General features: G+C 43.4%; 1 protein-coding gene across 1 annotated transcript in view; it reads left to right on the top strand.

Moving 5' to 3' along the window:
* nbas (NBAS subunit of NRZ tethering complex) overlaps positions 1–27,084 on the top strand; it is a 227,784-nt gene that overhangs the window by 172,872 nt on the left and 27,828 nt on the right. The window contains 1 exon segment of the mRNA XM_056294466.1: positions 23,784–23,923. Coding sequence (XP_056150441.1) covers positions 23,784–23,923 — 140 coding nt within the window.

Below are 27,084 nucleotides of genomic sequence, written 5' to 3'. Positions count from 1 at the left end.
CATGGCGACAACAAAAAAACAGTCAACGCTAAGCAAGGCCACCACCAGACTGCCCTTAGTGTTATCGGAACTGCCGGTCTGCATGCGCTAGCAGTTAGCTTAGCTTGCCCCGCTTCCACGTCCTGTCAGACCGCCCTCGGTGTTTCCTCTTCGGGCGCAGCTCCAGGCAGGGCCATGGTCCCTGGTCGTGGAGGACGAGCAGACCAGACTCCCCCAGCCAATCCAACGCCAGCTCTCCCAGCCATCAAATGAAGACACAAACTTAGACACAGACATGGACAAAGACACTGCATGGGTGGTACTGGGTGAGGCTGCCGCAAATGTAAGTTTGTGCCGCCATCTTCCCACACCGGTACTGGGTGAGGCCGCTGCAAACATGAATTTGCGCTGCCGTCTCCGTAAAATCTCCCGCTTATGCTCCATGGTGTTGCTCAACCTTGGTCTCATGTGTCTATGCACATGTGCAAACATACACGCTTGCTGACTTGTATTCCCACACACTCTCTTACTTTTTTACATATTTCAGTCAATTAGGGGACACTCTTGGTTTCATGAGTAATTTTTTTTTTTATGTGTGGGTACAAATGAGTCTTTTCCGTGTATTATATATAGTATTCTCATTCTGATTATTCCAGCACTCCATCTGAGCACACAGGATCTGTCCTTGGCCTTTCTCACCCTCTGAATATTCAACAGCTCTTATATGCATGAGGCATGCATGATTAAGGAGAAGTTGGAGTCACAAATGGGTTTATCCTAAAATATTAAGGCGGCTTGCTTTGTCTGCTTAATATTAATGCTGGCAGCTGGCATTGTGGCTTCATGTTAAGCAGGTGTATTTCAAGCTGGTTTTGAGCCACAAGCTCTCCCTTTCTCAGCTGACTCATTCAACTCTAACCTCTGCCTTCTAATTCTACCTCATTCTGCACCTCTTCTGACTGGCTGGCTTTCCACTTGTTTCCCTGTGCTCATCTGTTCTCCCATCCGCTTTTTGAATTTCTCTCTCTTTTCTCTCTCACTCGCTTTCGGTTTCTCATTTATCCTCTGAGACATGTAACATTGTGCCAACGTAGGTGTCATGTTATACAATGTGGCTCTGCCCCTGATGTTGCCACACTGCGCTATTGTACATTGGTCTTGCTGTGTCTGCCTGTATGTGTGTACCTGCATGTATATCAGATAGGAAGAGACAGGCAGAGAGAGAGGGAGCACCAACATACAGAAGAGATGGAAGAGATCCAGTACTGTACAGGCTTATAATTGTGCCTGTCTTGTAATGTCAGCCAGTACATCTCAGGCCTATACTACGAAGCAGGATTTGGGGTTAGCGAGGTAACTTAAGGTTTAACCCTGGGTTTTCATTGTCACAACGGTTTCACTTTTTACCAGGGTATATCGCCTTGGTAACTTATGCTTCACACCCAACCTGCTCTGGGGCAGGTTATGTTTGAGATAACAGATCAACACGTATAAAAGCACTGTCTACTGACCATGTAATTCTCTAGGAAAATGGCCCCACCATCCCTAGAAGATCCTGTGGACCTCAATGCATGGATAGTGAGAGGGTCTCTTAGAAATGCAAGATTTTTTAGAGACCAACAAAACCCTTTGGCTTTCCCTCTCAGCAAAGGGAATGGCTTATCTTTGTCAGCTTCTTGAGCCATGTGTTGCTGGTGCGACACATCGAAGCCATGTGCTTACAGTCATTACATTACATTACATTACAATCATTTAGCCGAGGCTTTTATCCAAAGCGACTTACAATAAGTGCATCATTTAACATAGGAAATCAGGAGAACTACTAGTCATCAGAGGTCGTAAGCACATCTTCTCTCTAAACAAGCATCTAAGAGCAAAACCAGTGCTAAAGTAAAAGCACAAGAAAGAGGTTTTTTTTTTATGAGTGAATACAATAAGTGCTAAGAGCAAGTAACAGGGTAGTAGTTCTTGAAAAGGTGAGTTTTCAACCTGCGCTGAAAGATGGGCAGCGACTCCGCTGTCCTGACAGTAGTGGGGAGCTCATTCCACCACTGTGGGGCCAGGACAGAAAAGAGCCGCGACCGGGTCGATCAGCAGCAGGGGCCTCTGAGCCACAAGGCAACCAGGTGTCCCGAGGCAGCAGAGCGAAGTGGTCAGGTAGTCCCGCAGACTTTATGCATTGGCTTGCGATTTTGTGCTACAGGTACTTACATCTGTGTATACTGTGGATGATGCGGAGAACCTAAGCAAAAATACGGTCAGCCGTGCAATTTGCAAGGTGGTTCTTGCTCTAACAGAGCTACCAGATGGATTTGTTGTGCTCCCAGGCCACTTGCCCATGTAGTCTATAAAAGAGAGCTTTTATGAAGTAGCAGGTAGACAATAACTTAAGTTGACTACTTGATCTATAAACAATTTAGACCCTATGACGTTTACTGTTGTATATTGAATGCAGCCTACTCCTTTCATAGGGTTCCCCAGAGTGATTGGTGCCATTGATTGCACCCATATTCCCATCAGGTGAGAATGGAGGCGATTTTGTCAATTTTAAGTCATTCCACACCATCAGCTCCACAGCAGGAGTGTAGTCCTGTAGAGGAGGGGCCCCTCCAGTCTTCAAGTTCAACTTTATTGTCATATTTATTAGAATACAATAAAATTCTTGTGCTCTAGCTCTCTTTGTCTTAACACAAGGGATACAAGTACAAAGGATGCAAGGACACACCATTCCCCAAAAAAAGACAACACTACAGGCCTACATAGACTATGTACCCAATTAATTCATACATATACACAATATACAGTACATGATAACGCAACAATGTAAGGTGTATATGGGTGTGTCAGCTGTTCAGCAACCTGCCTGTGGAAAGATACTATTACTGAGATGGGTGGTGTGTGATTTGATGCTCCGGTAACATTTTTTAGATGGAAGGAGTGAGAGAAGGACATGAGCAGGGTGTCCTTAATGATGTTTTGGGCTTTCCTTTTGCAGTGAGTGGTGTAAATATAAAGTTGTGGTAGTTCCATGCCAATGATTTTTGCTGCTGTCTTTACAGTCCTTTACAGCAGTCTGTAGTCCTGAGCAGTCAGGTTGCCAAACCACACTGTGATACAGATTGTCAAGACACTCTCGATGGTACCACAAAAATTTCATGAGAGTTTTGGTTCTCATACCAAAGCTCTTGAAATGTCTCAGAAAATACAGTCTCTGCTGTGCCTTCTTGAGGATACAAATGGTGTTGAGACCATGTGAGGGTGTCCTTGATATGTAAACAGAGGTTATAAAACTGTCCACAATTTCAACAGATGACCGATTAATGGAAACAGGAATGTGATTTTCTCTAATCTTTCTAAAGTTAACAGTGATTTCTTTTGTCTTATTGACATTCACATAGAGGTTGTTATCATGGCACCATATGGTTAAATCTTCCACTTCTCTCCTATAGGCCCTGTCATCACTGTTGCTTATTGGTCCAATCACTATGGTGTCATCTGCAAATTTAATGATGCTGTTGTTGTCTTATTTGGCAACACACTCTTGTGTAAACAGACTGTACAATAGCGGACAGAGACAGCAGCCCTGAGGCACGCCGGTCCTAAGAGCTAATGTAGATGAGTATGTTTTACCTATTCTCACAGTCTGGGGCCTGTCAGGAAATCAAATAACCAATTACAGATAGAGTTGCTAAGACCAAGACCTCTGAGTTTCAACACCAGTTTTGATGGTACAATTGTATTAAAATCAGAGTTGTAATCAATCGACAACATTCAGTATTTCTCACTTCATTTTTTTTTTCATGTTGGCTGCAAGCAATTTCAAAGCCATTTCATTTTTCCTATAGGCTTTTGTATACTGATATCATTCTAAGACATAGACTGATTAAAGCACTAAAGCCTTGTACTTGTTGACCTTACAAGATTTTCAAGTAAGCATACTTACCGGTTTGAATTATGTTTTTATATTTGTTCATTTGCTTCCAACACCGTTTAACAGTGCTGGGGTTGCAGCTGAAAAAATGAGGCTAAAATTGTCTTACACGCTATAAGAATACATCTAAGCAACACATTAATTTAATGGAATACACAATTGTAATTATAGTCAGATCTACTCGTGCCTCGATGATGGGGCTGTGATATTGATAAGCTTATTAACTTACACATTCACGCAGTTGAAAGTTTTTGCCAGCTTTCCTTCCTGCCTTTGGCAGCAGCAACTGTGTTGCTTTTAGCCTGGATTATTTTTACATTCTTCATATTTATTTAATATTATAGTTTGCTCATCTTGTGTAAAATATGCGGCTCTGGTAGACTTGTCCATGTTTGCAATTGGTCATATGTTGCAAACACCAGCCCTTTTACGTGAACACGCTCATAGCTAGATTGGGAAAACCTGGGTTGACTTAACGAGTTGATAACCACTCATGACACTGCTTATGTGTGTTCTTAGGCTTAGTGAAGCCAGCTAACAAAAAGATATCCTGGGTATGTGGAGCTTAACTCGTAGTAAGCTTTTAAACTCCTTTTTTTAGGGAGTTGTTCCTTATCTGATGTGAGGGTGGAAGAACAGGATGTTGTGTTGCTGTAAAGCCCACTGAGGCAAATTTGTACCTTGTGATATTGGGCCATACAAATAAAATTGACTTGACTTGACTTGACTTGACTAGTATAGGCCTCAGCAAGTGTGGATTTTTTTTTTCATTTGCATGAGCATGTGTTGTGTTTTTTAACACTTTATTTATGGAGGTTTTGTATACGTAGTTAAATCAGACAGACAAAATAAACTTCAACCAGGTAGACATGTACAGTACTGAAAAAACAAAACAATAAATAATGATAACTATGAACCCAATCCCTCCCCTCTCCCATAAAAAAAAAAAAAAAAAACATGTTTGTGCAACACTGTCAGTATTATTTAGAAAAAGGAACAAGGGTGTGCAATACAAAAAAGGTAGTCTATTGGTTCTTTATGTGCTGTAACACTGGGTTCCATATATTGAAAAACTTTTGACGATTGCCAGACAGTTTGTATCTCAGTCTCTCTACATGTAACATGTCCATCAATTCCCTTATCCAGATCTCAAACTAGAGGGCTGAGTGAGATTTCCACAGTTTCAGAATGCATCTCTTGGCAATTACCATGCCATACACCGAGACTGCGTGGGCACTATGGTCTAGATTTTCCACTGTTGTAGAGTGCCCAAGTAGAGCAGTTTCAGGGTCAGGAGTTAAAGTGAGATTAAAAACGGTGGAGTACCATTGAAATAGAAGACACCAAAAGTTATAGAGTTTTGGACAAGACCAGAATTGATGGGCGAGAGTACCCTCGGCAACTTTGCACCTATTGCATAAAGGTGAAAGATCAGGAAAAGGTCTGTGCAGTTTAACCTTAGAGCAATGTAGTCTGTGTATTACTTTAAATTGGATTAGTTGGAGCCCGGAGTTAACAGAGCATGTATTTTTGTTTCCCTGTGTGTGAGTTTGTCTTTGATTATGTTTCCTCTGTATATTATCTGTCTTCTGTACGGGTCTCTTAAGTCCTAATGCTTCCTAACCACCTACAGGCCACAAACCGACATGTACTCTCTGCTCATATTCACCTCTCTCAACCCCCCCCTCATTTGCTTTTTTTCTCTCCCAGAGACCATCTCTCTATCTACCTCGTTCTCCTGCTCTGAAGTGTGCGACCTCTGCAACTTTATGCTGTCCGTAGCTGGGGTCGTTACCCAGAGCAGGTCAATGAATATTGATGAGCTCATTTGGAGTGCACTCAGTAAAGGCCAGACACAGAGGGATGCCTGGGTCCCAGGGCTCCACCGGTACTCCTGCTCCGATAAACCAACATGCCCGCGTCTTGTTTTCTGTCGTCTCTCTCTTTCTATCAGATCAAACTCTGAGCCTAATTGCTATGTCCAAGTGGCTATCACTAGGCAGATTTGTTGATGGGTTCAAAGGGCAAGTTGTATTTTATTTAAACACTCAGAGTGCTAAAAGCAAATACTTGGTTTCTTGGATTTATTTCTGAAGCTTAAACAAAGAAAATGGTTATATGACCCTCTGAATTTTCCGTTGTTTTGCTGCAGGTTATTCAGAGGATTCCCCTTAACTATGGATGTGGGTTTCTCATGGGTCAGGCAATAACGGTCCGTTAGACAAACTCCTACTATGTTTGAATGCACTTGGGCGTCCAGGTAGCATGGCAGTCTGTGTGGTCTTTTCCGTTGCCTACCAACACAGGGTTCACCAGGTCGAATCCCCGTGTTACCTCTGGCTCAGTCGGCATCCCTACAGACACAATTAGTCATGTCTGCGGGTGGGAAGCCAGATGTGGGTATGTGTCCTGGTCATTGCACTAGCGCCTCTCTGGTCAGTCGGGGCGCCTGTTCGGGGGGGGGACTGGGGGGGGGGAGTAGCGTGACCCTCCCACACGCTACTTCCCACTGGCAAAACTCCTCACTGTCAGCCAAAAAGAAGCGGCTGGTGACTCCACATGTATTAGAGGAGGCATGTGGTAGTCTGCAGCCCTCCCTGGATCGGCAGAGCGGGTGGAGCAATGATTGGGACAGCTCAGACAGCGGGGTGATTAACCAGGTACAATTATGAAGAAAAGGGGGGGGGATTATATATATAGATAGATAGATATAGATAGATAGATATATTTAATTTAAAAAAAAGTTGAATGTACTTGCTTTATTTTATTTTTTGCATAACTAACCGCATCTGTGATTTGATGCCAGTAACAATAAAACCTAACACATTCATGATGACATCACTGCACCTATGAAAGTGTGGCAGTGTGTTTTTGTTGTCATTGCTATCTCTGCCAGGTGGTAGCCTGGAGAGGATTATGTGATTTGTTTGCGCACACAAGCATGCATGTATGTGTGGGTTTGTGTATCTGTCCGAAGCTAATATTGTAAACTACTGGACGTATCAGCCTAATTTTTTTTTGTTTTGTTTTTTTTTTGTGTACAGTTATGACTGTATGATGAAGACCCTCTCGTGGTTGTGGCGATTGAAAACCTTCAAAAAAACATATGTACTCACTATCGCTGCTCGACAAACGCTGCTCTCCCTCACTAGCCGATCTGAGTCGGTCGTGCACATGCTCAACTCAAATCTACAGTTGAGTCAGATCGGGCAGTGATAGTGTCAAAACCAAAATGTTATGCATTTCAGGTACGAGTCTTGAAAGTAAAGGAGAAGTTCATCATATTTCACAAGCCAGCAAATCATTCACTGCTGATCTCAGCAGAGGAGAACTGGAGGAACACCGGATGAACAAAAAATAATTTGCCTTATTTATCTCGCCGCCACGCGGAAGTGCCATAGTCTCCAGTGTTAAAACTCTGCTATAAAAATACAATTTCAAGAGTAGGATCAATCACAGTCATAGCTGGAAATCATCTCAGAAGCTACAATAAAACATTTCCCATGGCTGAGCTGTTTTCTTACCGTTGTTTAATTGCTTTGGAATGAATGAAAGTCAATTAGCAGAGCAGCCATTTGCCTCGATTAATTTTATATAATGAAAACCGCAACAGTTTAACACACTGGAAGTCTTTTAATAAGGGCTTTGACATTATGATAGCCTGACCTCAGTCATTTCATATTAGACTTGGTCACACTTGTGTGAGGGTCCGCCTAGGAGGCTGCACATCCACAGACTGACAGGCAAAACATCTTTATTAGGTAGATTTTTTTGGCTTGAGTGCTACATTTTAACATTTTTTCCCCCCATATTTCCCATTCAGTTGGCTTGGGCGCTGTGCAAAAGTCTTATAATGGCAGGAAAACCCCTGAAGTTTCTGTTTCTGTGTACGTTTATTATGTCCCTTCCCCCAGTAGGCAAAAAAAGGGGTGGTTTGTCACCAAGTTTGAACACCAGAGAAGGGGAGATATGTATGCCTGGCAGAGATCTGCACTCTACTGAGCGCACTCCTCCAGTTGTTGTTGTTGTTTAAAGTGTGATCATGAATCCCTATGAGCCGTGACAATGTCATCCTGATAGTGACCTGCACTGTGACCTTCAATAAAAGGGAGGGCAAGGATCAAGCAAACAGACAGCACCCCAAGGAATTAATGGAGGATGGCATACTATATAGCCAGGGATTCTGTGGCAGCTGAGAATCTTAGCAAGCAGAATTTTTATTCTAAAACTCACAGAGGGAAAGAGGAAAGAAAATCTGTTACCTCAAACTAGATCTGGGTGATGGCCATTTTAATTTAGCGAGGTGACAACTTTAAATGATGAATTTGACTTTTGCATATTCCACGTCAAGATTTTTAATGGGGAGGGGGAAAAAAACGCTATCTTGTACTCATCCTGTTCATTTGACAGAGATGTGGAAATGATGGTGCTCACCAGCTCCATCGGCAGCGATAATAAGACGTGAGGGGAGCGAGGTGGGGAGAGGGAGAGAGCTGTCAGAGGGCTGGTGAGCATGGTGCTGATGATTAACCCGTCCACCAGAGTGTCCGACACAGGTGATGATTTGCTTTAATAAGTCAATCACAAATCACACGGACAGTTCTAAGCAGCTATGAGGGACCTGACTCGTTTTCCATTGTCTGTCTGTGTTTATGCAAAGTGTGTATGTCAGTGCATATGTTGTGAAAGGGTTTTTTTTTTTCCTTCCTCGACAAAGTACTGACTTTTTTTCTTTTTTGGGGGGGGGGGATTTTCCTCACCCCCTTTTCCTCCCCAATTTTATCTGGCCAATTACCCCACTCTTCCGAGCCGTCCCGGTCGCTGCTCCACCCCCTCTGCTGATCTGGGGAGGGCTGCAGACTACCACATGCCTCCTCCAATACATGTGGAGTCGCCAGCTGCTTCTTTTCACCTGACAGTGAGGAGTTTCACCAGGGGGACGTAGTGCATGGGAGGATCACGCTATTCCCCCCAGTTCCCCTTCCTCCGCCCTGAACAGGTGCCCCGACCAACCAGAGGAGGCAATAGTGCAGTGATCAGGGCATACCCACATAATAATAATACTCATTACATTTATATAGCACTTTTCTAGACACCCAAAGTGCTTCACATCTGGCTTCCCACCCATCAACAGCCAATTGTGTCTGTAGGGATGCCCAATCAAGCCGATTCAAACCGGCGATCCCCATGTTGGTAGGCAATGGAATTGACCGCCACACCACCCGGATGCCCATACTGACCTTTTTTACCTGATCCCTAAAAAAACCAACGGATAGCTTTAATATTGGCTGACATTGTAAAACCCTAAATACAACGGGGTAATTTTTCATAACCTTTATCTTAATGTTTAAGGGTTAAAATTCCTTGGAAAAAAACCCCCTCAATTTTCAGCAGAGAGTGCAGTATTTAGAGTTAGTACTCTAATGTCTATTGTATCTAGTGCAGAATAACTGTCACTCCCTCCTTAAGCACTTTGTTCTCTATCTAAACAGGTGCTGCCATCCAATGAGGAAATAAGCGCCATCCTAAAATCCCCACCTGTCGCGACTGACTTTCCACACGTAATTACTCACACATCTGTACAGCAGTAGCGTGAGGAGAATAACGATGACTTTAGTGACTAGATGATAATTGCAGGCACTGCAAATGTGTTAACTTCCGTATTGTTTAACTACCCTCATAAAATTGGGTGCTGAAGAAGCAGCAGTCATCAGTGTGGGAGTATTAGCTTCCACTCATTCCCGGACTGAAGACATCATGTCAGGGTGCCACAGGAATAAGGATTAGGACAGCGGTGCAACGTGTAGCAGATATCTGTGTGCCTATCACCGAAATGAATTGTGTGTTCAATGCAAGTTGGCTTTGTGGGTAAATACGAGGAAATTAGCAGACGGATTTCACTTAGTAATTTCTCCGAAACTACAAAAATAGCGATTGTGTTTTTACCCCTTTTTTTTCTTTGTTTTTCCTTTTTTATACTTATCTAGCTAATACATGTGGGGAAGGTCACTGAAAATAAGTGTATGCCGATTCTGAGCTGACAGTCACTGCATAAGAGGAAAGAAGAAACAAGCATGTGCATGAAAGCACATGTTATGCATTTCAAATGCTTATTGACAGTAATTGAATAAATAGCTCTTATTTTTTTTATATATATCCACAGATTATATTTCACAACTTCATAGCTAGTTATCATTCAGCTGCTCTGTGCTTTCTTATTTTGCCAACCTTTTATGCTTTTGCCAGTGTTTGTGTGATACAATATGTGCACAAGCAATGGCTATATTCTTGTGTGTATGAACATGCAGTATATTAGGAATGAAAACACTTACACTGATTTGTTTGTTTTAGAAAAAAAAATTCCCCAAAAAACTATGTTTCCACAATTGAGGTTTAACAGCAAGCGGTTTAATTCCCTTTTGCCAATGTAGTTGGTTTATATTGCAGCAGACATCAACTACAATGCTGTGATATAGTTGTCCTTGGAAGTGCACTGGGTTACAACTGTCCAGCCGTTCTAATGTGTCTTATGTCATTCTTGCCTTCAGGATGCATAGTTGCACGATCAATTTTGTGCTCCTGAATTTACTTGACAGGATTCCCATTTACCCCGAAATGTCTCCGCGGTGCACAGACAGAGTGGCCATTTTGAAAAGCTAGGGAGTTTTATTGGCGGGCTGGTCATCCATTAGGCCATTGGTGAGACAAAAGAGACCAATGAAGGTTGTTTGGTCGACCATAAAAGCATCACTTTTCCAATTTACAGCCAACTGGTTCACCTCCCCCTCCCCCATACAGCTTTTGGGATATATTCTATCGTTCCTTTGCTTGCTGTCATAAACTAAGTTGACATTGAAGTGGAATGAAATTGAAAAAAAACAAAAACAAATTATGAGCTGAATAATTAAAAGGCAAAAATTAGACCTTTGGAGCAGCTGTGTTCAAATGCAACAAATTAATTTGCTTATTTGGGAGAATTTGGAAGGAGCGTCAGTGCAGCAAGCATCAGCGGGTGGTAATAAAATTGTGCAGCAGCATAATGTTGCTGATGATGGAGACACGACAGCCAGTGACTGTAATTCTCAACAACAGTAGGCAGCGTGAAGCCAGTGAAGGGATGGAGACTACAGAAGAACAGCACGACACCATAGGGATTACGAAGCTGAATGTCAGGGAGAATAAACGCTCTAGAAGTCGCTGTTCTCCTTGTCATCCAGTCACGCTAATTATTTCACCATCTCTGTTTTAGACTTTGCTCTTTACGATAAGGGGGCATTTCATTGAAATGTTGAATTTCAAGTTAAGATCTGTCACTGCATGTAAACAGGCTTTGTCTGTGGTACTGCACTGTTTAACACGTGTCCACAATGTAAGGAGCAGACTGTGTAATGGAGAACAGCTATTTGTGGGTTTGTTGCAGCAGGCCAGTCCAAGTCAAAAATCCATTATTTTTTTCCCCCACCAGTTTATTCTTGCTCCAGCACCCATGAAAAGGGTATTTTTTTCAAAATATCTTCTTTTCTTTTTTTATCCCATAGCTTTTAAATGTGGCTTGTTAAATGAATGTTCGAGGCAGGACACCAAAATTGTCTACCCAATACCTTAACGATGTACAGAGACACTGGAGTAAAGTAATGTAAAGCCCATGCAGCCTATACAGTCTACTGAAAGCCTTCTTGTGTACTGTATGCCTTAAATGTGAAGTGCCCCGCATGAGTCTGCGCATCACACACACACACACACACACACACTTAATATACCGTAGGGACGTTTACTCTCTGAAGATCCCTGAATATTTCATCCTGGCTCTTTTGAAACTGATCAAAAGCAGGCCTTAATTATGACCCCCACAGCTCTGGGATGCCCCCCTTTACCCCTGCACAGCCCAAGTGAGGCCACAAGAATTCCAGAGGTGCCCTTTTAAATGATTGATCAAACGCTTATTATTTATTTAACCCACTTGCTCTCTTCACATGCAATCAGATGAAATTGAGAGAAATTGTCAGCTTTTGTCAATATTCCCTCCATCACTTTAGCATTGTGTCAGTGTAATTTGAATCTGACAGGGAACGTGATATCCTTTAAGTACCTTTTTTTTTATTTGGTAAGTCCACACCGAAACCTTTTTTGCAATTAGGGAACCTTTTTGGCAAGTGGAACTCTTAATTTTACTTTAAAGTCGACATGAGGTTGTGCCGTCTACAGCATTTAAGATGTGGAAACTGGGACGTTGTACCCTGCCGTATTACCATTCTTGTATAAATGCTTAAACAGGAAGGTTGCTCATGAACGGTAACGCTCGCGACAAATTCTGTCACTAAAATACATTGCCCCCTGGAATTACTGGAGCCGTTAAGATGAGAAAGGAGAGGAAATCTTTGAAAATGATCTTTTCCCTTGAACATTTACATTTAGATGAAAATAGCAATCTCCTCTGTTCAAGCATAATACCGCCAGTGATCTTACACGGCTTTGAACTTATCTTTAATTGTGCCAATTTTTCTAGATGGCTCTGCATAACTAACTTGATGGCCTCCGTGTTCATCCACTGTGCTACGAATGTGTTACGGTGCATACGTTTCCCACTTGTCACCTGCGTCGCTTGCTTTAACACTGAGCTTTCAGTTTATCTTAAATTTCCCCCAGTCATAAGTATGTATGAGAGTGAGAATAAGACTATTTCTTCATCGCGATTGGGCTCTTCATAGGTAGAGTTTCACACTTTATTCAAAAAATACAGTAGGTAGCTGTGGCATGACTTTTCTGTAAAGATACAAATATGGCACTACGTCAACAATTATCACTAGAGAAAATTTAAATACAATGGTAAAAAAAGAATAATATATGTTTATAATTTGGCCTGGTTTGACTGTAGAAGATGAGATGAAACGCTCATCATATTGCTTTGCACCCTGCTGTCCTCTAAGTTAACATTGGCTGTGTTGTCCTGTCCATGTGTTCATTATACTATTACACATGAGAGGATTAGGATTGTTGTTTTGCTTTGAAGGGCCATGACTTGTTGGTAATGCTTACAGATAATGATATGTATTGATACCTTTTGCAAAAGTATAATCAGAAATCCAGACCAATTTTCAATTTCCTCACTACATATATGACATGATATTTTGAAAATTTCTTACTTTGCCATTCGTACCTGAAATCGGGCTGCATTTGCTTCACTTTTGTGAAGTGCATGAATGAAGGGCACCATTAGTGGCAAGTGACATAAAGAAGGGAAAAAAATCAGAATGATAAATGAAAATAGGGATGTCCCAGGCGTCCGGGTAGCATGGCGGTCTGTTCATGTGTTGAGGACACAGTCAGCACTAATTTTTGGTGTATTCCTACTGAGGTGGGAAGTGATCTTTGATTCTGGGGGAGAAAGTTTAAAGGTAAAGGACAGAGGTCAAAAGAACAGCTCTTGGGGCCTCCGGGTGGCATAGCAGTCTATTCCATTGCCTACCAACACGGGCATCACCAGTTCAAATCCCCGTGTTACCTCCGGCTTGGTCGGACGTCCCTACAGACATAATTGGCTGTGTCTGCGGGTGGGAAGCCAGATGTGGGTATGTGTCCTGGTCGCAGCACTAGTACCTCTTCTGGTCGGTTGGGGCACCTGTTCGAAGGGGAGGGGGAACCTGGGGGGGGGGGATAGCGTGATCCTTCCACGTGCTACGTGTCCCTGGTGAAACTCCTCACTGTCAGGTGAAAAGAAGTGGCTGGTGACTCCACATGTATCGGAGGAGGCATGTGGTAGTCTGCAGCCCTCCCCGGATCGGCAGAGGGTGTGGAGCAGCGACTGGGATGGCCCAGAAGAGTGGAGTAATTGGCCAATTGCAGTTGGGGAGAAAAGGGGGGGGGAAATCCCCCTCCCCCCAAAAAATAAAATAGGGATGTCCCAAGCCCCTTACTTTAGTTGGGATGTTAGAGTTCCTTATCACTGTCATGAGAAACCATGAACGTGTACTTCTATTTTAGATATCACAGTTAGCTGTACTTTATCAGAACTGTGTAACATTAATTTGTGAAAATCAATATTGTCATCAGATCTTCAATGCAGGCACACACAAACAAAAGAGGAACACATTTTGCTTCCTCTCACAAGGAAATTAGATAATTACTTTTCAGCGCTTGAAGCTGGGCACAATATCCCAGCAAACATGCCTCTTTGGGGCCCATGTGGGGCCACTGCGGGCAGGAACAGAGGGCCCACAGTGGCCCCGTTACCGGCATGAAATGCAGGGCACGTGTGGGCCCCACACTAAAGGCCCCTGGTGGGGCCCCAGTGGGCTGCCCACACTAAGCAGAGTGGGCCCTCAGTGGGACCCATTGTGGGCCCGCAGCATGCCCATAGTATGCCCACACTTTCGGCTGGGAGCAGTGGTCCCACACGGGCCCATAGTGCCCCATGTGTACCTGGTATGCTAGTGACATTTATTGACAGCCAGCTCAAACAAAAAAATGAAGAAAATATAAATTATACGAAAAAAGAATTTATTGAAAATTGGAAACAATTGGAATTGAAAAACAAAACTATATACCAAATTAAATGCTTTTATAAAACAGAACAACAAACATAGAACCATATTTGAACACAATAAGAACATTAAATCTAAAAAAAAAAAACCAAATATTAAATCTATTTATTTTTTGCTCCTTCCTCCGTCTCTATCCCTGGCATTTCTGAGCCACATTTTGATGGCAGCTTCCACCTCGGATGCTGTGGCCCGAAAGCTTTTTGTCACAGCATCTGAAGAAAACAACAATTGAAATGTAAGTGCACAGTATGGGTTAGCCACAGGTGCAGCATTTAATCTAGCCTGGGATCCATTCACTTGTTGGGGTAGAGGCAAATCTCGAACAGAGATGTCTTGAAACTTGGGCAAGTAAAGCCAAAATTATCTGTATGTGACCGTGTTTTTTTATTTAGATAAACTGACACTTTGATTGTTCTGTGGACTCAGACGGGGCAAAATTCAAATTAAACTACCCAAATCCAACTTCTTGGAGTATTTAAAGTAAGGAGGATTGGCACCACCTCGTGACCAAGCCCCAACTGAACCAGGGCTATAAGCTATATTTACTTGTGTACTGCTAGAGTGATGGAGTGTGTCAAGTTTATTACTGCACACATGCACAACATGTCAGATGTATTGCAGACTATATGAGACTACAATAAGCTGCTGTGTGTGAATGTTCGCTAAATTTCTGATGGTTCAAAATTATTAAAATTGTAAAGTTATGAGTAATAGTTAATCTGTAATTAAGTTGGTTAAAAAACACCATGAGCTGCTCTATGGGAACATTTAAGGGACAAAAAATTAACAAAAAAACTAGTGTTCTTTCTCTTAACTAAAATATGAAATGGCTGCGACAAACCGAAAAGTTAAGACGGTACTCGTCTTGTTGGATGGGCAGTTTTAGTTAAGTATGGGATGGACCGGTTATACCTTGGACAACTTGTTTACATTTTACTGTCATTTTTACAGAGGTCTGACTATATGCAGCATTGGGCATGGGTGGTAAATAAAAAGTTTGAGTACCGCTTCCCCTAAAGCAGTGTAATCTTAAAACGTTTTAACTGTACTGTCAACAGGGGGTTGAACTCAAAAGTCAAAACTGCTGTGGGCCCCACATGGGCTGACCCACAGAGGACCCATGTGGGCTTACTGTGGGCAAGACCACAGTGGGTTGCCCACAGAAAACCCTGATGGGGGCCTCAAAGGGCAAAACTGATGTGGGCCCCGCATTGGCTGACCCACATGGGGCCCATATGGGCTTACTGTGGGCAAGAGCACAGTTGGGCCTGCCCACAATAAGCCCACATAGGGGCCTCAAATGGCAAAACTACTGTGGGCCCCGCATGGGCTAACCACATGGGGCCCATGTGGGCTTACTGTGGGCAAGACCACTGTGGGTTGCCCACAGAAATCCCTGATGGGGGCCCCAAAGGGCAAAACTGTTGTGGGCCCTGCATGGGCTGACCCACATGGGGCCCATATGGGCTTACTGTGGGCAAGAGCACAGTTGGGCTTGCCCACAATAAGCCCACATAGGGGCCTCAAATGGCAAAACTACTGTGGGCCCCGCATGGGCTAACCACATGGGGCCCATGTGGGATTAGTGCAGGTTTGCCCCTGCCCACATTGCCCCACAGTAAACCCACACCTACCCACAGTGGCGCTGCACGGGCATGTTTGCTGGGTATCGCAGTACGTGTCGACATCTGTAAATGGTGTCTCAAAATAATATTTGGCAATGACAGTTGACATGCTTACACGGTTGTTGCATGTTGAAAGTTGGAGATGTACCCAAAGTTTTGCTTGGACAATTTCTTTATAACACCTAGATCTTTCTGCATGTCAACATAGTGCTCCCATGCTGGCTGTTCTCGTGCCGGATCCCTACATTTCTTTTCATTCACACCATTAAAGGTAAAATAAAAGACATTATTGCTTGGAGATTTCTAGGTAAGATAGTAATAAAAAGAATCTGGAAATAAACAGAAAATGTCAAGAAATTTTTAAAAAATCACTACTGATAAAATCCTCAAGGACGCACACAAGAAATAATTACGAGCACTCGGATTAAAACAAACTGCTGGTCTGGTCTGCAGAAAATTAGTCCATCCTCCACTGCTTTGAGCACAAGTCACTAAACCTATTGGCCATTCTCTCGAGTTTATCGCTTCATAATTAAGCACATAATGGTCAAAATAAGTTATCGCATTCACCAAAGATCACACCCTGACATCAAGTCAAGTTCATGTGTGTAGCCCAAAGTCACAAAGGGCTTTACAATCAGTACAATATATGACACATGAAAAGTAATTTTTCATCAACTTTTCCAACAATGAGCTGGAATTTGAATATTTTATGAAAGGACAGTATTCCCACCATGCAACTAAGGTTTCATGAAAAAGAAGAATAATTGTAATTCAGATAGTGTGGGAACCCCTCCACAACCACACTAATTAGCTTTTGGTATGTGAATGAGTTGTTCTGCACGAGTTGTGTTGCATAGTAACAAAGGGTTGTACGGAGACAAGATTAGATTGTTTTTGTCTTGTATGGCAGAGTTGTCCTTCCTCTATACTCTAGAGGGGGATTTCCAACTAAAAATATATGCCTAGTGACCCTCCTTTTTACTTGATGTTAGCTTGACGACGCTACGAGGAATTTGGTATTTTTGTTGACTTTGCACGGCCCTGTGGAAGATAGCGGTGTTATGTGGAAGAACAACTTCATTGTCGCAAAGATGTGCGCTCACCCTCTCTGGTAGCTTGCGCATTTGTTCTGAAGAGAAGAATGAGAGATGTTCCCTCAACCCTATTTCGTTGACGTTACCTAAATGTAACCTAACCTATCTTAACCTGATTTAGCCCCTACCTAACCCTAACTTTAACCCAATGCTTACCTTGACCTAACCTAGCCGATAGCTAACCCACAGGGTTGAGGGAACATAGGGCTGACTACGTTTGCATTGCTATGAGGTAATGTATCTCTAATTGTGACTATGTGCTGTGTGTCTGTGTTCTGTGTACACATGCATGAACACACACACACATATGTGTATTCATACATGTATGCATGTGTATATGTCATTGTGCCTTCTTGCATGTGTATGCAAAGCAGTCCCTCTTCCCCTTAGCAAAATGAATGAAAGTCTTATGCCAGCAGCTCTTGGGGAAGGTGGGACTCCACTTTCATCTGTCTTGCCCCCCCCCCCTTTCTGTCTCTCTCTCTCCCCTTCCCTCCCTCCCACCTCCCTCTATGTCCCTGTCTGTTCTGTTGTAACCCATGAAAAGTAAGCACTTCATTTGTCTCCTGTAGTCTTTTACACTCCCTCTACATCTCTGTCCTTTTGTGAACTCTGTGTGGTGGTGGTGTTGTTGCTGTTGTCATTATTGTTGTTTATGAGAGGATTTTTCACCGAGTTTTAGGGGTTTTTTTCTCACTCTCTCTCTCAACCATGTCTCTGCTAGCAGACATGCAGCCTCTCCTCGCTCCCATGCTGTATCAATTCACCCCAAAGCGGCTTCTATCTCTCTGTCTCTGTCTGTCTCTCCCTCTCCGTCTTCCCATGCTGTATCAATTCACCCCAAAGCGGCTTCCATCTCTCTGTCTCTTTCTGTCTCTCCTTCTCTGTCTCTGTCCCTCTCACCCTCGCCCCCCCCCTCTCTCACTCTCTTACTCTTCTTCCCAGTGCCTCACTCCCTCTCACGCACCATCTCTCCCTTTCTTGCCCTGACTGAGATACATGCACACACACACACACACACACACACACACACACACACACACACACACACACACACACACACACACACACACACACACACACATGACATGTCATGTCGTCCTGTGTTAGAAAAGGGCTATACTATACTGTAAGTCAGTAGAGGGATGGCCAATGTTAAAACATATTAATGTTTGTTCTGCATGTTTTTGTTTGCATATATGTGCTGTGTGTGTGTGTGTGTGTGTGTGTGTGTGTCTGCATGTGCGTGCTTGTGCATGTGTGTATGCATTAAAATCGATGATGTATGTTAGGGGGTCTTTTTATTTGTGTGCAGGTGTGTGTCTTGTTTGTGCACCTAACAATAGGAGTGTGCATCATGTAGCACAGCCTGCTGTTATCTGTTTTTTGTGCATTAACAGAAGCAGCAGGAAAGCAACTGTCAATTTTAAGTTATGAGCATAAACCCACACACACACACACATGTAGACACACACTGCTACAAGCTGCTATACGCTGCTCCCCACAATGACTTTTTGAACTTCCCTCCTGTGAAAAGTCAACACTTGTCAATCTGGGAAAGTGGAGTACATGGTAACTACTGGTTGTCACATCTCATATAACCCAGCGTCGCTCTGTCTGCTTTTTCCATTTCTCTTTTTCTTCCCTCCAGTGTCCCTGTGTGCCATTTCACTAAAAGCATGGATATGTCAACTCAAAGCGAGCTTCTGTCTTCTCGCTTGTGGTGGACATATTTTTACTTTGACATGAACAGGAAACGCAAAAGAAACCCACATAGGTCTGAAATTATTAGTGTTGCAGAGCAAACGGCTTGACATGTTTGTGTGTTAGTCTCTGCAGCGGTGAACACACATGGCTGCCATGTGTGGTGTAGAAGCTACATGTCCACACTTGATGACACATCACCTGCAATGGTTTTTGAGAAACTTCAATGAACAATTTTATTCCCGTGCAGGTCAATATGTGTAGCGCACCTGTCCAGGTGGGGGCGAGCAGCACCAGTTTGCTTCATTACCAGCCCATGTGCAATGTGGTATTACACATGAGTTGTTGTCTGAATAAAATATCCCTGGAAGGGTGGGGAGAGGCCTGTGCTTAAAGACAGACAGGTAGCACACACAAAGTCACCCATGATTCATCCACCATTGTACCTGTAGAAATACCAAGAGTATCCATTACGGCATCATTAAGGGTAGATTATTTGGTAAATTACTAAATATCTAGCAATGCAGCATGGTGGCGCAGTGGTTAGCGCAGTCGCCTCACAGCAAGAAGGTCCTGGGTTCGAGCACCGGGGTAGTCCAACCTTGGGGGTCGTCCCAGGTCGCCCTCTGTGTGGAGTTTGGCATGTTCTCCCCGTGTCTGCATGGGTTTCCTCCAGCGGCTCTGGTTTCCTCCCACAGTCCAAAGACATGCAGGTCAGATGAATCGGCCATACTAAACTGTCCCTAGGGGTGTGTGTGTGTGTGTGTGTGTGTGCGTGCGTGCGTGCGTGCGTGCGTGCGTGCGTGCGTGCGTGTGCTGGACTGGCGGTCTGTCCACGGTGTCTCCCCACCTGCCACCCAACAACTGCTGGGATAGGCTTCAGCATCCCGTGACCCTGAGGGGGATAAGCGGTTTGGATAATGGATGGATGGGTGGGGAGAGGAAGAGAAGATGGTGAAGATGGTTGTATAAGGATCTGATGTGGGGCTATGATGGATATAAGCATGGGGGGGTGGTGAAAGAAAAATGGTAGGTCGATAGGAGGGTGGGTAGATGTATGAAGGGTTGAATGATCAGTGAATGGATGGATAGTTAATTGACCTGTGTGTTGAATGATAGGAAGTTCCTTTGATTTGTTTGTTCTTGTTTGTCTTGGCTCATCCTTTCCTTTCTGGTAAGGGACATGACAACAGTTGACTTACTCACATTTACACTCGTCTCACTCTGTTTTCCTTTCTACTCTCGCTCTGTCTCTCTGTCTGTCTGTCTGTCTGTCTCTCTCTCTGTCTCTCTGTCTCTCTCTGTCTCTCTGTCTCTGTCTCTCTGAATCGATCTTGGTTCAATGATGGAAGTTGAGCCCTTTTTGTGCACGTTAATTTGAAATAGTGACTATGTCTGATGATGTCATTATTCATTGTTAGTTTGTTTTCTTGTTAAATAAAGAGCTGTTATAAATTCAAAATCCCCCCCCCTCTCTCTCTCGCTCTTGCTTTTGCTGCAATGTACATCATCACTGAAGTGTTGATTTGAATTATTTGGCATAATTGCCATTCGTCCTTGTTGAGAAAGTAAAAACCTTAGAGCCATATAATAATTGGCAGCCATTTAATCTGTAGTTTAGTTTTGCGCATGAGTGTGTGTGTGTGTGTGTCTGTGTGTGTGTCTGTGTGTGTGTCTGTGTCAGTGTGTGTGTGAAAGACAGAATCTAATTGTGCAAACAAGATGGTGTGTTTGGATGAGTATGTACTGCAGTAATGAGTGTACAATATATGTTGCATATGTACATAGTTCAGATATTTCCTTCATTAGTAGATTGCCTCTTTCATGTACCAAAACATCATGTGACCTATGCATTAATAAAACTAAATCAAATATAGCAACCTGCTGAAATGACAAAAAAGAATAAATTATAGTATCCTTATTTTTTTTAGAAATTGGTTCAATAACCTCAAAGTGCTTATATTCATAACAAATTATGGCCCTAAAAATGATAAACTGCCTTTTAGTTGTAGTGTACATTCTGCAATGGATTTGAGAGCCCTAGATTGCGGGAGATGGCTTTTTACAGGTAGTTAAGATTCCATTTCTGTCTCCCAAATGACCTCCATTTTCAGGGGTCCTGAGGTTCAGCTTTACTCGTTTATTGCGCTACAACCCCCAACACCACCACCACCTCCACCCTCATAATGTAGTTCAGTGCTGCACTGAACCTGCACTGAACAGTAAAGCTTTGCAGCACTACCACTTACAAAGAAAGTGCTCCCAAATACAAATTCATTCTGCTTAGAAAAATGGCAGAGGAGCATATGCACAGATAGAGATCTGAAGAAGGACTGCACATTTTGACCTGTAGTCTCATATCGTCCTCCTGCATGTCTTCTCCTTGTGTGCTTTTGACCTCTGCTTAAACACAAAGAACGATAAGACACAAAACAGTGTCACCCAGTTTTATTTAACAATACAGGCATATTATATACACTTGGGGTTACTAACAGAGTGAAACTGAGTTTTATCATATCATTTTCACCTAGTGTTTTCTGGGTGTGTTGAGTGTGTTTCTTTGTCCATGTTCGTGTCTACACACATGCATGGGTGTATGTTTGGGCGCATGTTTGTGTGTGTGTGTGCGCGTATGTGTGTGTGTGATGGTAGCCAGGTTTTGCCGCAACCATGCTTTGGCAGGTTGTAGTTTTCCCCTCAGAAATCAGCCGCTCTCTGAACTGTTAAATCACATTGGAGCTAACCCTCGAGAAGAAAATTAATTACTTTCCCTCCCCTTTCTCTCTCCTTCTTTCTTCTCCTTCCTCATTCACCCGCCTTCATTGCCTTTCAGGGCATTTTTTTTAATTCTCTCTCTGTTTCTGTCTCTGTCTCTGTCTCTCTGTTTCTCTTTCTCTCTCTTTGCCTTTCGGTCTTGCCCTGGCCAAAGTTGGCATTTTCCACCTTAGGGCAAGATGGGCCACTAATGAAAATAAAGGCTTGTCTCCTTTGGTGGCTTTAATTGTCTTTACCATGTGCAACTGAGCAGTTAAACTGGGCTTATGTTCTATGGATGCTGTCAACCCAAGGGGTCATCTATGCTGCCTTGTCTTAGGTGCAGATTTAAGGGGTACTCATACCAATCGTGGTCTACGCTGCACTGTCTCCAGTGTTAGCTATTGGGAGAGAGTGCAGAACAGGCAGGACTCTCCAAGACCAAAACAAAGAATACTCAAATGGCCTTTTGGTTTACGACATTGATCACCACTTAGAATCTCATGTAAGACCAGCCACATCCAGCACATCTGGGGTGGGGGCTAAGAATACATCTGTCGCCATCTAACAGTGCTGTGATTGCAACCATTCCCCAATCCAATGTGAATAGTACACATGGCCATTGAAACTCTAGTTAATGGTCATGGCAACTTGCATATGAAACTGATCGTTGATTTCAGTCATTATGCCACTGTATTGTTTATAAGGGTGGGGATACTGCAGTCAGTGGAGACTGAAGAGGTCACTTAGAGGAGTGATGAAACGTTTCTCTCTCAATAAACGTTGTGTCCAGATGAACTGATTCACCCTTCTGTGACCATCATCCATTCCCCCCCTTTTTTTTTACCCCCCCCTTTTCTCCCCAATTGTATCTGGCCAATTACCCCACTCTTCAAGCCGTCCCGGTCACTGCTCCACCCCCTCTGCCAATCTGGGGAGGGCTGCAGACTACCACGTCTCCTCCGATAGATGTGGAGTCGCCAGCTGCTTCTTTTCACTTGACAGTGAGGAGTTTCGCCAGGGGGACAGCAAGTGGGAGGATCATGCTATTCCCCCCAGTTCCCCCTCCCCCCTGAACAGGTGCCCTGACCGACCAGAGGAAGCACTAGTGCAGCTACCAGCACACATACCCACATCCGGCTTCCAACCCGCAGACATGGCCAATTGTGTCTGTAGGGACACCCGACCAAGCCAGAGGCAACACGGGGATTCGAACCAGCGATCCCCGTGTTGGTAGGCAACGGAATAGACCGCTACGCTACCCGGATGCCCTCATCCATTTCCCTTTTAATGAAATGATTTTGATGAATACATTATAGAGGCAAATGAAATTAATATCCATTTATTGTAGTTTGCTCATCTGCACTGGAAATGTGTTTCCAGGTAGCAGCTCTCGCACCCAATGTGTTGTTATAATTTCAAAGTTTTGGAATAAAGTTGAGGAAATGATGATACCACTAGATTAAAATGTTCTTTGACTTTTCCTCTTACTTCTTGATGTCTCGTTCTCACACATATTTCTTTCCGACATGCGGCAGTTACATCAGAACACTCAGTTCAAGTATAGTTCAGGTTCATTAAAGTTCAAGTACATTCATCTTCCTGCACTTGCCGATTGAACCGAGCATCGTAACCGTATCTATTCTTTCCTCAGCACAGTGCAAATTCAGTTCTTCACAGGGCAACAGTGGGTTTGATGGGGCAGAGGTGGAGTTTGTGGGTTCTTTGTGAAAGCCCTTTTTGATCCAGTGAATTGAAGTTGTGGGGAATATATCATTAGCTACATTAGCTAGTTTGGTTTCCAGGGCTTTTACTATGTGTCCTACATACACAGAGTCAGACAAATTTGTGGAGACTTTTTATGTTTGTGCATGCAGTTTGAGGTATGTTGAATGGTGAGCTTAGCCTAGCTTGGCTCATTTGCTGGACGTCTATTGGGATCATTAGCAGACGCAAAAGAGGTATCCACCATTTTGTCTGACTCTGTGTAAGTAGGGGACTTGGTATATCCCTGAACGGCAACTTATCCCTTTAACATTTTCATATTTTGTGATTTGTGTCTTAATTCACTTAATTCATTTTAATTCTCTCTCCCCTCCCCTTGACCCCTCCCAACCCCTACCCACCACTGCCACCATCCCCTCCCTGGCAGGTCGAGATTGAGGATGTAGAGAGCGAGGAGAAACGATCTGCGCTTTTCCTGGAGCTCCTGCAGGCTGCTCGGAAGTGGGAGGACTTTCAGCTGCTCATGCTCCTCCTACAGGCATGGCCGCCCATGATGAAAGAGGAAGTGTAAGGATGCTCTTATGATTTACTTATTCATAGTTGCTTTATTTCTTTTCATGGCAGAGCACCGCTAGTGGCACATCCTTCATGTTGTTTTACTGATTGTTTCATTTGCTCACTCAGCCAAATGATTATAACCCACCCTCCCTATGTGACTTAAGCACAAACACATGCACATTGCAGTGTTGTAGTCGAGTCACTAAACCTTGAGTCCGAGTCCAATCTCGAGTCCCCAGTGTTCGAGTCCAAGTCCCCAAAGAAGAGTCCGAGTCAAGTCCGAGTCATCAAGGTAGAGTCTGAGTCGAGTTCCAAGATGGGCTCCAGTGCTCCACTCTGTCACTGTAAAAAAGCTGACATACAAATAAAAAAGGTCTACATTAAACAAAAATGACACAGCTGTCACCATTTCAAAGGGAGTTCATTTACTTTGTGACACAATAGCCAAACAAAAAAACTAACAAAAACAAAAAAAACAGTCTTTATCAATTAACAAGTCCGAGTCCGAATGCAGTCAATGTCCAAGTCCGAGTCATCCGTGCTCAAGTCCAAGTCGAGTCATGGGTCCTGAAAATCAGGACTCGAGTACTACAACACTGGCTCATTGTATACACCATGCATCTTGCAGTTGTTGTAGGTTGTTTTTTTTTTTAATATAGTCCTCATCAATCTGCAGAGGTGGCATAGAAGCTACCACTATGATTAAGGCTTATACAAACCTACTGTCTTCTTCACCTTCCATTTCCTCTCTCTTATGCCTTTCCTCAGATTGCTGACGCTGGTGCCCTCTCATTTTGGGGCCTCTCAGCACCTTGAGCGTGTCGGTATTGAAATTATTATGGAAATTGAGTAATATTTATGTTGCATTGTTTATCATTCAATTTCCATAATTTATTTATTAGGGTTAGGTTCATACTTAACCACAAGCCATGGTGAAGCTGCAAGGGCATACTTATGGGGACGGCTGCTTACTGTAACCATCACATACAGGTTCTCCAACACTTCAACAGGGTTTATAGTTTACATTTCACAACCGCGTGGGGAATACACAGTGACCTTCCCTGACAGAATTCAGTTATTGTGTCAAGGAAATCCGCACTTCATCTACATTCAAAAACAGCCCAATTCACACTGTAAATCTGAGTTATAAAGGTCTTAACATAATTGGCATGTGTATGTGTCCGCTGTTTCTTTTCAGGTGCAGTTTATTCAATGTGCACACTGAATAATTGTGTTAGCTTTCAACTGCCACCTGGTTTATTCAAACCCTTTGCTTCTTTGTCCTTCTCATCAGTATAGCAGAAAACTGGGTAACTGTTTTTCATCCATATATGTATTTCTCCTGAGGCATTGCCTTTAGAAATAGCAAGCTTTCATTTTTTTATGACAACTGTGCAGGAAGATTACTCAGGAAACATGCACTAGGGGCATTAATTGCATATAACCACAATAACAGAATCCTGGGAATGAAAATCGATTGAAGCTTTTTTGTATTTCTCTTGTAAAAATCACTGAACTTTATGTCAAAAATTACCAATCTCTGCTCAACTCACTAACATGCCATTCTGCAGTTGTAATTGCTTATTACATTGAAATACCAATGTCCAAGTCTGCATGATGTACCAACTTGTTGTTCATTGTTATGAGATGTTTTCTTTTGCTTGTCTTAATTTGTCCATGTGCACTTGACACAACTGTCCAATGCATATAGTTGCTTGCACCTACTGGCAGTTTGGAAAGTCCGCAACAGTATTTGTTCCTGGGCCATTGTTTCTGCATTGCTTTCTGACCAATATATTTACATTCTTTGATGTGACTGCTTGTTGGTATAAAAACTGTGCTATACCTGTGGGAGACAGCAATCCGAGATTCCTTGTCTGGCCGACCCATCACCTGTCACCAAGATGGAAAGGTCACAGTTTACACGTAGTAATACTAAAAAGATGGTGGCTTTGTGATAAGGATCTGCAAATTTTATACATACATATATATCCCCCCCTTTTCTCCCCAGTTGTACTTGGCGAATTACCCCACTCTCCCGAGCCATCCCGGTCACCGCTCCACCCCCTCTGCTGATCCGGGGAGGGCTGCAGATTTCCACATGCCTCCTCTGATGCATGTGGAGTTGCCAGCTGCTTCTTTTCACCTGACAGTGAGGAGTTTCACCAGGGGGACATAGCGTGTGGGATCACGCTATTCCCCCCCAGTTCCCCCTCCCCCCCAAACAGGCAAACCGACCGACCAGAGGAGGCGCTAGTGCAGCAACCAGGACACATACCCACATCCGGCTTCCCACCTGCAGTCACGGCCAATTGTGTCTGTAGGGATGCTCGACCAAGCCGGGGGTAACACGGGGATTTGAACCGGCAATCCCCGTGTTGGTAGGCAACGGAATAGACAGCTACGCTACCCAGATGCCTAAAATTAAATTTTTAAAAGAGAGTGAAACTTCATGAAAAAAGCTCCGTTAATGAAGAAACACTGAGCATCTACAAACTCAGCATGACTAAACCCGTTGTTTACTTTGCTAATGCCATGCACTTAATTGTTCTCAGTAAAACTGAAGCATACAAATGGCAAGACACACTCTGACACTTTACATGAGAGCTTTTGAGGAGGGAGAGGGGTTTTTTTTTTGGAGACAAACCAACAGTGTTGCAGAACCTTAATCATTTCCCTCAAGTTTATGCAATTCAGCAGTTCACAGGCTGTTAAAATCATTGGTGGTTTGGCTCCGCTCAGTGTGCAAGCTCACCACAAAGAGCAAACAAACGTTCTCTCTTGCCATCCAGTTTTAATATGGTTGGGATGAAGTCATTGTTTGTTTAGTGAAGTTTGTTTTGATATGTAGTGTGCTACCAGACACCAGAAAATGATGCAAGGAAATGTGTGACACATGCATCGTAGAGTCCCTGCCAGTTTTAGCTCTGATTGGAGCAGAAACACGGTTGTGCGCAAAGCTTCAGGCATCAAGAGCCGAGTACCAGCTGGTAGATTATAAGCCCCAGCATGCGTTGACTGACTGTCAATAAGCGCTCAATGATGTGACTGCTCTTCTGGTGCTCTGATGTCCTTGTTTAAAAGTGACAGAGTGCTGATAGGGTCTCTAAGACAATGCTGCTGTATCCTGTCAAGTGTTTGCCCTGTAAGCACATTGAAAGCATGCTGTG

Source organism: Lampris incognitus, chromosome 15 (genome assembly GCF_029633865.1).
Source record: "Lampris incognitus isolate fLamInc1 chromosome 15, fLamInc1.hap2, whole genome shotgun sequence".
Taxonomy (NCBI): Eukaryota; Metazoa; Chordata; class Actinopteri; order Lampriformes; family Lampridae; genus Lampris; species Lampris incognitus.
The sequence above is the reverse complement of the archived record's forward strand: the minus strand, read 5'-3'. Positions and strand labels throughout refer to the sequence as shown.